Source organism: Synchytrium microbalum (assembly GCF_006535985.1).
Source record: "Synchytrium microbalum strain JEL517 chromosome Unknown SmJEL517_scf0057, whole genome shotgun sequence".
In the NCBI taxonomy this organism is placed as follows: Eukaryota; Fungi; Chytridiomycota; class Chytridiomycetes; order Synchytriales; family Synchytriaceae; genus Synchytrium; species Synchytrium microbalum.
The window spans coordinates 70,018-81,711 of NW_022158406.1; the positions used below are offsets into that span (position 1 = coordinate 70,018).

An 11,694-nucleotide genomic window follows, 5' to 3' on the forward strand; every position below is an offset into this window, starting at 1 on the left:
TAAAAGCACAAGACAGAGAAGACCGTGAAAAGCAAGGTCAACAATATCTAGATCGTATCAAGGAGCTGGAAGATCTAGTAAATACAGCTACCAGTAAAGTCACCACAAACACCACCCGAATAAAAGAGCTCGAAGAACTGCTCCAAGCCTCTAAAGACATCCAATCACGAACATCAGCTGCTAGTGCTACATATATGGCCCGTATACAAGAGCTTGAGGAACTGCTCCAAGCATGTCAAGCTATATTACAGCAAACATCAACAAACGTCAGTCTTCGAGCGTCCGAATTGCTGGAATCGCAACGATCGGAAGAGCAATTGAAGAGGGATAAAGAACAACTCACAACCGAAAATGCTACTACTCGTGAACAAGTTGAAAACTTGACGCATGAATGTGCTGCAACTCGTAAACAGGTTGAATGGCTGGAGATCAAAGCTACGGAAATCCAACGTGAAGTCGATGAACGAAATACTAGTCTTGCTGAATCTCGGCTACAGCTTGAGAATGTAAATAATAGTATGGCGGATCTACAAAAGCAGCTTGATAAAACGAATGAGGAACTCGCTGCCGCTAAACTAGCCGAGTCTCAAGCCAAAGTAGAATTACACTCTGCCAAGGATACGGTCGTTACACTTGAACGAGATATTGCTACACTGCGAGAGCAACCATCTACCGTATCGACAGCAGCAGCTCTACAAGACAGTCAATTGAGAGCTTCTCTCGCTACGGCTAAAACTGAATTAGAAGCGTCCCAGCGGGAGACGCAAAAGCTCCAAAAGCAAGCTGCTCAAGCAGCTGGTCGCGAACTCACTGTAAAGGAAGAGCTCAGAGAAGCAATGCTTCGAATGACTCGTATGGAAGTCGAAGCTCGGGATCTAACTGAACGGCTCAATCAATCTTACGAGCAAATAGAAGGCTACCAATCGCAAATCCGAATTCTCGATAGTGAACGAAACGACGCCATCCAAGGACAAGCAGATGCTGAGAAGCAGCGTGACGATACCTATAATCGCCTTATACGTGAAAATCATATCAGTTTGACTGCCGTAAACAACCATTTGAGCTCTGAACGTTCGAGAGTTGAAAAGCTCAAGGGCGAATTAGCTACAAGTGAATCGCAACGTAAATCTATTGCCCAAGCTCGAGATTCACTACTTGCCGACAAGATCCAACTTGAAAGAATTAAAGTAGCTCTATGTAGAGAACTTGAGCAAGCAAAGAATCGTATCAATTACTTGACAAATCTTAATTTGGATCACGAGACCGAGAGAGCACAAACTGCTCGTCGTCTTGGTGAATTACATGCCAGTAGACAGTATGCTTCAAACAACGACCCCAATGGTATGTAACTTTGGACATTTTTCTTTTTTTGCTTTTATCTGACTGAATTTTTCTTTCTTTTCCGTCCCAAAATCAGTTGTTTATTCAGAGAACGTCGCTCTGCAAGGTCGAGTCACTCAAACCGAAATCGAGAAAGCGCACTTGCAGAGACGAGTGGCTGAAATGACTACAATTATTGAAAGTCACCAACAGCAACATGGCACAGGAGGTGAAACTGCTGATGTGTTGAAGGCCCGTATAAAAGACCTTGAAATAGAACTTCGAGCGGTCAAAGATGAAAAGTCTGACGTACAGTCTAAACTGGATTTGAGTCAGACTTCTTTAGCAACTTTGGTTACCGAAACAGCAAAACTCAACGGTCAACAGCTTGACGCTGAACAGTATGCCGAGTCAGGAGCCATTGTTAATGGTTTGAAAGAACGTATTGCTCAACTCGAGAAGGATATCGAGAAGAAGACTGCAGAAGAAGCAGAAGCATCGAAGGAACTTGCTGATTGTGTACGAACGCATAATCAGGAAAAGATTCAGTATGAAGAGAAGCTTGCTGCCACGACGAAGGATCGGGACGCTGCCTATGCACTCAGGAACGAATACTTTGAAAATATGAATGGTTTGCAACACCGGGCAGAAGAAGCAGAAGCTCAACTTGCTGGCTCTGAGCCAAAACTTGCTGCAGCTGAAGAGCAGGTTGCTGACTTGCGACAGCAACTCGCAACCGCAGCTCATGAAAAGGAAGAAGCTACTGCCGAAATTGTAAAATTGAATAAAACCCTTACCGCAATCTCCACTCGTATGGATAATCATAGAAGAGCATCTGCTTTATTACAGGAGCACATAATTAAGTATGAAGCAGAATTGGCCACACTTGATGGGTATAGAGAACGTGTCATGGCTGCTGATGCTACCAAGACTCGTCTAATCACCGAACTCCGAAGAATCGAAGATGTTACGGCTGAATGTGTCAATAAGATTGACCGTGAAACCGCATCTCGAGACGAAACGATAAAGCAGCTCCAAACCCAATTGAACGAGACCCGATCCCTGCTTGAAGCCAGTCAGGCTGAAGAGCAACGACAACGAAGTGGATGGGAAAAGCAGAGGAAAGCTCATCATCTTGACTTTACTGAGCTCGGCGAAGAGAATACTCGCTTACAAATTGAGGTAGATGGCTTGAAGGCCGAATTGGAAGTTGCTACTACCCAATTCGATGATGAGAGGGCCAAAGACCGACAAGAACGTGATGACGCAGCCATGCATATGAAGGCGGAGATAAATAAGGCAGATGCCGAAAGGAAACGCCTCGATAAAGAGAACTCCGGTCTTCGTACCGATAATCATAATCTACATGAACGAGTAAGAAATCTTACTACAAAACTTGAAGAGGCTCGTAAAGCTCTGCCATCTACTCCACCTGTACCTTCACAAGCAAATCCAAGTAATGAGCAGATTTTTAATGCTAATCTTCGATTGACTCAACAGGTGGCGGTATGTCCAGTCAATTTTTCAAGTACTTCAATACATATTTTTCGCTGGAGCCTAACAATCGCTACCTTTTCGCTTTCTTAGGCCTACGAAACTCGACTCAACCAGTTATCAGTCGAACTTGAAGCAGTTAGACGACAGTTACAGGAGGTACAGAGGGAGAATCGAAGACTGGATATGCAGGCTACGTCTCTTACGGCCCGAGTAAGAGCTGCAGAAACAGGTCAAGAACAGGCTGAAGCAAGTGTATTGAGACTCGAACAAGACTTGGCACAATGTCAAAAGGATCTTGAAATTGAACGTCGAAATCTTCAAAAGTCTCAAGACCAATATAGGTTTATGGAAGAAGAGCGTCAGACAGCTAAGGAGGTCTATGGACGTGGTGGTGCCACTATTGGTGCTAGTACTGGTGCTAGTAGTTCAGTATCACAACAACAACAACTTTCAGGACAGAATAGGAATATCATCAATCCTCACGCTCATCGCAGTAGCGGTAACGCAACGATGCAAGAAAATTCACCCATCATGTCACAACCACAACAATCAGCAGCACCATCTGCATCCAATCATAAACGTAAAGAGCCTGTTGCAAGTGATTCGACTCATTCTCAAACCGGAGATGCCAACAACAAGCGTTCTCGGCGAGATTCATCCGTCCGGACTGACGCCAATCCTGCTAGTAGAGCTCAATCTCCACTTGTAAATAATGTCATCTCTGCTCCCGCATCACCACTACCCATGAATGCACTGTCGCCGTCGCAGCTATTGTCACAAATACAACAAATGCAATCACAACAAGAGCAGCAAGGTGGTAGTCATGCTTCATCATCGCGAGAATCTCCAGAACAGCAGCAACAACAGCCTGGCAGTGATGCTACTTTTACAATTGAGCCATCCATGGGTTCGCTGCAAGGTGGTGGGCAATTTGTTATTGCATGTAGTGGTTTCTCAAATGCGTCCAGTGGCACCTATACCGTGACTTTGAAAGGCGTGAGTGTTTTCCCCCACTCTATTGTTATTTTGGATTTTTTTTGTCGTGCTGATACCTTCTCTTCTTCAAACTCTTTCAGCAGCTAGTTGCACAAATGAAAGGATTGGGAGCAATTTATCAAGAAGGCGGACCTGAAGATTTCGCACATGACATTACCCATATCCTTGTAAGTGTGGTTCCTTGTTCAACCAATTGCCGAATTTCATCACCTCTTGTTTTTCGTCTTATTGACAGATTGGTGGAACAGGCAAGACTTTCAAGACATTCTGTGCTGCAATGATGGGAAAGTGGCTGATCTTTGATTGCAATTGGGTACAAAATTCACATCGAGCGTGAGTGCATCAGCCAGATGTTGCCTCTGCCTTTTTGCTTTGTGAACTTCCGCTCTCAAGCGATCGTTGGAATAACCACATACGTATCTCACAACAGCGGCCGATGGTTGCCTGAAAGTGATTACGGAGTTCGAGTAGCAAATCCCTTCCCATTTGCCGATACTCGATTCTTCTTGTCTCCAGAATTTGAAGCCGAGAGTGTAGGCAAACAAAGTTTCCGAACTCGCTTTGCCAGGCGACTTGTTGCAGTGAGTTTTACCTACTGTTGTCTTGATTGTTTGGGGCGTGATGCAGCTGATTGAAGGCTGTTACGGGAAACTGTTTCGGCGGTTGTTTTGCTGCTCCTTTGTTCATGTGTTTTCTCTCTACTTAAAAGGACTTTGGTAGAGGAAGTATTGTCGATTCCATTGATGACGCTCAATGTGTAGTCACTACCAGGAATGATCCAAGGTAAGCGTGGCAAAACAAAAGCAAACTTCGCAAAAATGGACCCACACTGGCTCACGCACACTGTAACCATTGAAACTGCAGGGTTGGTCAGCCGCTTCAAGGCGACGAACCCAGGTTTATTGACTGGAATGGCTTTCTAAGCTCCATCCATCATCCAGATTGGTAAGAATTGAGGCAGCTGAAGTGATTGTGCAGGGTTCACTGATTGTTTTTGCCCTCTCTACCCAAAATAGGGCGAGAGCGTGACAAAAGCACAATGAATGATGATTAGAAAGAAGAATATAAGTATATGATGGTATTGAGTGTTTGCGTGAAGATCATACAAAATGTATAGATAGCATAAAGAAAAGGGAACGAGTTATAGTCATTGTACAGGCAGCACTCTTGTCGGCAACAAGCAAGACATATTGGAGAGATGCAGCGGAGTTGATGTTTCATTGGCATTGCAAGTACTAGAGAGGTCTTAAGACCGTGAAAACGGCGATGTATAATCCAGGGCTCCTTTTGACCGCTCCATTCAGCTGTCATTGCACTAGTTTGCAAAACATCACAATCACACGCAATCATGATCAACGAAGGAGCTATGAATTGGAAGGAATATTTATAAGCGCCATATGACTTGGATACTGAAGATCACGTAAAATCTATTGAAACATTCCGTCCATACTTGAAAAAGAATAGGTCGTTTGCGATGTCTATGAGTTTACTTTGAAGCAGGTACGCGGTGCACAGTGAGTATTGATTAAATAATGAACTGAATATTTTGTTATTGTATGTGCTAATTCAAGTCCGTCGCGTCGTGTACTCGTTCACCTTCACAACACAAACATCAAACATAGGTTTGGAACTTCCAAGACGAAGGAAACAACAAGTCAAGACAACAGCTTGAAGCACTAGATAATGGCAGATGTACGAAACCAGCGTGATAGGACGAAGGATGAACTCGCTTTATCCAAGCAAGCTGAAGGTCAAGGCTTGATGTCTGCCAAACATTCAATCAATAATATCAAAAGTGAAGTAGCTAAATTACGAAGGCAAATAGCTGCTGTATCTACTACTGCTGCTTCTGGACAGGAAGACCCTCTCCGTACATCTCTCGCTACTGCTGACCATGAATGTGGGGCAGCTCATCAGGAACCCCACAGGCAGCAAAAGGAAGCTAGTAAAGCTGCTGGTCGTGAAATGGCTGCTACTGAAGAGCTTCAGGATGTAAAGCTTCGATTGACTCGCCCGGAAAACGAGGCTCGTACTATGACCGATCTCGATTAAACCAACAAGTAGAAGACTACCAATGCCAACGTCGGCTCCGTGATACTGAACTAGAAGACGAACGTCAAGCACGCATGGATGCCGAGAAGCACGCTGAAATACCTATAACCGCCTCATCCGTGAAAGCCCTACATCCATATCTACAGAAAATGAACAACTGAGTGCTGAGCGATCACGAGTTGAAAACCTCATATCGCTCTAGCTCAGAGTGAGGATCAGCGTAAATTTATCCCTAATGCTCGCGATGTGCTTGTTGAAAACAGCATTCAGAGTAATCGAGATATAGAAAGCCAAGGTCAAGAACGTAATAACGCTGCTCAAGCGGAAGCTGAAAAGAAAAGACTCGATGACGAAAACATCAGTCGTCGTACCGACAATCATATTCTCGTTGAACGATTACAAACTCTGAGCACCACCGTTGAACAGGTCCAAGGCCTACCACTCTCTCGCTTCTACTACCTCCACACCGCAACACAAATGGTCGGCAGCTTGGTGGTACCAATGATCAGCTGAATCGACAGATTTCTGTAAGTCACGTATCGCGGAATGCGATTGATACGGTCTCTTTCTGTCGTTTTCTGAGTCTTAGTTCTTTCATTGTCAGACCATTTGCTCGCGTACAACCATCAGAGACCGATCAAGTACAACAAAGTCCTCTTGCTCGCAATAGTGCCAGTCGCAGTGCAATCATACGAGATAGTTTACCTGTCATACCCAACAACAATCAGCAGCAGCATCAGGCACTTATAAACGGGAAGAGACTAGTGACACCGATTCTGCCAACACATCTGCAGGAGATTTCCATAATAGCAAGAGTCCTAAAGGAGATGCATCTGTTAAGACTGATGTGACTCCTGGTGATGGACCATCACGAGACTCTCCATCAATGACACAACCTGCTTTCCAAAAATGCACCCGTCTGTCCATTGGACGGTGGTGATGGTAGCAAATGAACTGAGCAAATGACGAATGCAACTGTCCGTTGGACGGTGGAGATGGTTGGAAATGAACGGAGCTACAGCATTTGTAGCATATTCTCTTGTCTAGGTTTTTCTTTCTCTCGCTCTCTATTCTCAAATTAGGGCACCACTCTCACATTGAACTCAAAACAAGGTATCCTTTATGGAGGTATATTGAGGAGGAGAAGGATGTTTGTCTTTATTGTGCGTGGTTTATGTTTGTGAAATATTTTTACATATATGACTGTGATTTCAAGAGCAGTTTCAAAGGAGGCATGACAAACAGATAGAACTTGGAAGGCAAGCAAGTCAAAAAGATATTGCAGAAGCTGCTCGTGTATATGTGTACAAGCTAGCATGTTGAGCAGTCTTGATTCTTCGGTATGAGTTTCCCTTTATTCTTCTTCACGTCCAAGTTGTCACCTCTGTGTGTTTCATCTCGTATTTTGAGTACTATGGAGAGTGAAAGAGTCAGTGAGTGTTGGGTTTGTGCGCGTAGTTGGTAGCGAAAGACCGAAAAGAAAACGGGGGCCATCAATGAAGCACACCAGCAGCATCATAAGTTCACACCGTATCAGCACAATGGCGCAGCATCTTCTTCCCACACTACATATACACGAATCCATTCCAATAACACCGCCACTAGCCAGCACTTACCAAAAACATCTTCCTTGTCCTTTTTGACACCCTGGACGACATTCTGTCTCACAATCAGTTCAGCCTGACGGGCAGTGTTTATCAGAGATTCCAAAGTTGTCGTGTTTGCCTCGTGCTTGTGCTCCATGAATTTTTGTCTGGTGTAATGTTTCGCAGCTGTGATGGTGATGTGGGTGATGTAAATAGGAATGTGTTAGTGTTGAGAAGGAGTGAATGTACGTAGAGCCTTAACGATGCATGAATATCTGTAAATTGCGGTTACCTATTAGTCCCTTTATGTCTCCATTGAATGCACTCCGTTGAGCTTTGAGCAGGCTTTTATAGACAGCGAGGACTTGATTCTTCATTGACATTGCTGACTTGGATGTAGGAAGAAAATGCGTAAATCACGTGGACTCGGGGCACTCTATCCGTTCGTATGGATTTAAATCAAGCAGTTGAGCTAAGATCTGTCTTTGGCAGGTTTTTGCAAAACATCGAGTAGGAGCGAGCAGGTGAGTGGAGGTGAAATAAACTGGAACGGGTGTACGGATACGCTGTATAACTAGGAAAATGAAGATGTCTAAGTTGTCGAAACAGTTCGTCCTGAGCTGGAAGGATTGGTAAATTGGATGGTAAAGACCAGTATATTGAATGGACACGTAGCTGGTGAGCATTCAAATATATTATCGTTCGTTTTCAGCTGTGTTTTCGTTGCTTGATGTTAAGCTATACAGCCTGCTAATTCACATCGCAACACATCAAACATAGACCTGCATCTGTTATTTAATTCATTTTGGCTTTGATTTGGTGGGAACGATACTGCTCTGCGTGGCTCACACAGAACCATCAAATCCGTCGAATCAGTTTCTGGCCTGTTTCCTTGTCATCGTGATCCCTAATCTGGCGTATGGGATTATTCTAATGTTTCGACTGGGACTGTCCACATGTGCCTCCAGAGTCTTTTGGATGATTGATTTCATTGCTTCTGTGCTTGGATTTATAAAGTCCTGTACTGAGATATCCAGGGATTGAAGTGCACAAGGATGGGCCTTGGGGCGTTGGACCATCGTTGTACTGCTTTGGTATTTGAAGGTTATTGCGTATACTAGACTCATGCCGTTTCTGGGGAGTATTGTGTCGTCAACTTTTAGATTGATGGCCCAGATATCTTTTTTGATTGTAAGAATACCATTCAATTCTTCCAGTTTTGTTTCTTTGTCAACCTCACAAATCTCAACATTCTCCCAACAGCTTCTGATACTCGTCACGATTCTGACATTTACCAATGCATTTTACGTGCTATTACAATCGGACTCTGTATTGGATGATAGTGGGAACGATAAAAGCCAGTTTGCATTCTATGATACTTCGTCAAGGCAACAAAACAGGAGAACCGCATTGTACCGAGACTCAAAGTCACATTCATTGCACAATCCTGCAGATCCATCTTCTATGCTACGTTTGAAGATATGGCTGCCTTGCAAGACCACAACATTGATTGCTTTTGCAACGACGCTCCATGTCGTGTCTCAGACGATTATGACTGTAATCATACTCAAGTAAGTTTTTTCTACGTGCAAAAGTTGTCTTCAGTTCTCCGCTTACGCTTCGTTTCTTTGAATGTAGTGTCGTGATTGCCGTTCTCAATACCTCATTTTCTAACTTGCAAGCCATGGGTGATTCCTACATACTCATTGATGAAATTGCCTAGCGTGCCTGGAGATGGAAACCATTGTGAGAAAAAGAAGCTTTATTACCCTAATTACCATTTTCTTTGAAAACTTGAATTCTCTTTCCACGGGTTTTTTTAGTTGCTGCCACTTGTACCAACATTGAAAAACAATCCAACACTCTTCCCAAAACACGTCTATTACGAGATGCCGACGAATCGAGTGTTGAATGATGAACCAATCTGGAAGCCATTAGCGAAAAAGTTGGACAAGTGTCGCAATTAGACGGTCGAATCGTTCTTCTGTCGGAAAAGTTAAGCAAGTTGGATCAGGTGCTTGAGGGAAATCTTGCTCAGCATCTAGAGATCATGAGGAAGCAACAGCAGAAAGAGCAGAAGGAGGCCACGGAGATCAAGAAACTGTTGACATTGCTGGTAAATCGTGGTTCTGGTGGAAGGGCCAATGACGTTCCTGACGCATCAGGGACGAGTCGATGGTGAAGAGTAAGCTTTGTACTCTGGAGCTTCATTTCTCGCGTAAGTCTATTAGAAAGATCAGATCGAAATAGACGTTCGAACTTGATCAACAGCCAGAGTATACTTTGTACAGCAAGAACATAGCAGGACAGCAGCAAAATTTCAGATGTCAGATGTCGCGTATCCGCGCGCGTCGCCTTAGTTTGATAAATTCAGGCTCCTTGTTCCGATTCAGTTTTCAAAACAATTACAACTTTCAGACAGATAATAGCAGGATGCAACGGTCGCTTCTATCATGTTCGCGTGTGCTGGCACGATCTACCACTACGCATGCGCGTATCGCCATTACGGTTAACAGACACATATTGTCCTATTCAACTGCACCTGTAAGCTGAAAGCTGCTGTTTCGTTTTTGGACGCAAGAAGCTGACATGTTAATTCTATAGACCTCATCTAGTACCAACACTCCTCCAAAACCATCCACAAAGAGATCCGATCGAGATGCTTTCTCGTCCTCTGTCGGCACTGGAGGATTAAAACGATTTTGGAAGAATGTCACGGTCGACGAACTACCAGGTATAGGGTGAACAGAGAGCTCAATTTGTTAATTTGCACTTCATTCTCGTTGTATTCATTGTCGTTCTTTCACCAGAGGGATTTGTGATCAAACTGGATGGACGAACACTTAAAACTCCAGACTCGAAACTAGTCCTGATTCCAAAACACAGGAAAGCGCTTGCTTATCTGGTGGCTGCTGAATGGGAGTCGCAGGATAGAGTGCTGAAAGCTCATGCTCTGCCACTGGTGAGGATGTTCGTAGATTCGAGTAGTGTTGCTGGGTTGCCATGACCATGTATTGACAACCGTTACTCACCACCATTCTTAGACATCAATACTGACTAGAGCTATCGATTCTCTGTCTGACGCGGAAATCAAAAAAGGTGTCCTGGACCAATTGCTCAGATACATACATACGGATACAATCTGGTAAGAAAATGTAAAAAAGGCGGCGCTTCGATCAACGTGAATCGACTGTCTCCTTCCGTCTCTGATTGTTGCCGTTGCTCTCCCCTTTCTCAACTGATATCTCTCACCCTGACAGCTACCATCAAGCAGAACCAGAAACAATCGTTCAACTGCAAAACGAAAACTGGGTTCCAATAATACAATGGCTGAAACAAGAATACGGCATTGAATTGAAAACTACAGACGGAATAATGGCGTTCAAACAAGATGCCAGTGTGATTCAAGCACTGGAAAAAGTTATTGCGGATTTGGATTTGATTGAACTTGCAGGTAAGAGACTAGACCGAAAAAATGAAGATAAAAAGATGATATATTGGTCCTTCTCTCGTTCTTGATGTTGGGCTATCAGTTTTCATGGCTATTAAGCACTAATAGCTATGGGTTGCTCCTTTTTTTAGCATTCGAAAAGGCAGTCATGGCAACAAAATCATTTGTTATCGGATTGGCATTACTGAAGAGACGATTATCTGTGCAAGAAGCAGAAACTGCTGCACGTTTGGAAGTACTGCATCAGATATCTAGATGGGGTGAAGTTGAAGATGGTAAGATTTGAAGCAAGGAAAGACGAGGCTTATTCCCTGTTATTTCGTTGAGCACAGTCATCACGCCGATTCACTCTGACGCTCATTCTCCATTTGCTATGTCGCTTTTCAGCACATGATGTGGATCGTGAAGATCTTAAACGACAGTTGGGTTCTGTTGCTGTGGTCAACCTCTAAAAAAGTATTTTTATACACAAAAACATTTCGTATTTGCATCTTATCACTCAAGAACAACGTTGATCTCTCATCGTCAAACAATGTAGCGCTGTTACAACGACTATTCCTACGATGTGAGCGCAAAAAAGGAAACTTCTGCAAACTTGTACTTTATCATTCTGCAATCCATTGTATGGAGTGTCACAGCATACCAAATGTGTTCGGTTGTTTCTCTACATCATACTTTGATACCTTGAAACCGGAGGCACATCCAATTGTTCTCGACAGACTATTTCCAAATACGGTACACCATGACGGAATAGAAACACCGCGATGGTAGGTCCAGTGTGGGTTGATCAGG

The 11,694-nt window shown here is 43.8% G+C and overlaps 2 protein-coding genes across 2 annotated transcripts; one reads left to right on the plus strand and one right to left on the minus strand.

Moving 5' to 3' along the window:
- Positions 1 to 7,398: 7,398 nt before the first annotated feature.
- On the minus strand, positions 7,399 to 7,828 carry SmJEL517_g05744 (uncharacterized protein; the record flags this gene model as incomplete). Its single annotated transcript, XM_031171670.1, has 2 exons — positions 7,399 to 7,637; positions 7,744 to 7,828. 2 exons carry the CDS (start codon positions 7,826 to 7,828, stop codon positions 7,399 to 7,401), a joined length of 324 nt encoding a protein of 107 aa, XP_031022367.1.
- A 2,056-nt stretch (positions 7,829 to 9,884) lies between these two features.
- Positions 9,885 to 11,354, plus strand: SmJEL517_g05745 (uncharacterized protein; the record flags this gene model as incomplete). The annotated part of the gene is made up of 7 exons (XM_031171671.1): positions 9,885 to 9,995; positions 10,056 to 10,185; positions 10,262 to 10,413; positions 10,496 to 10,596; positions 10,712 to 10,905; positions 11,034 to 11,177; positions 11,290 to 11,354. The coding sequence occupies 7 exons, from the start codon at positions 9,885 to 9,887 to the stop codon at positions 11,352 to 11,354; spliced, it is 897 nt and encodes a 298-aa protein (XP_031022366.1).
- Positions 11,355 to 11,694: the final 340 nt, after the last annotated feature.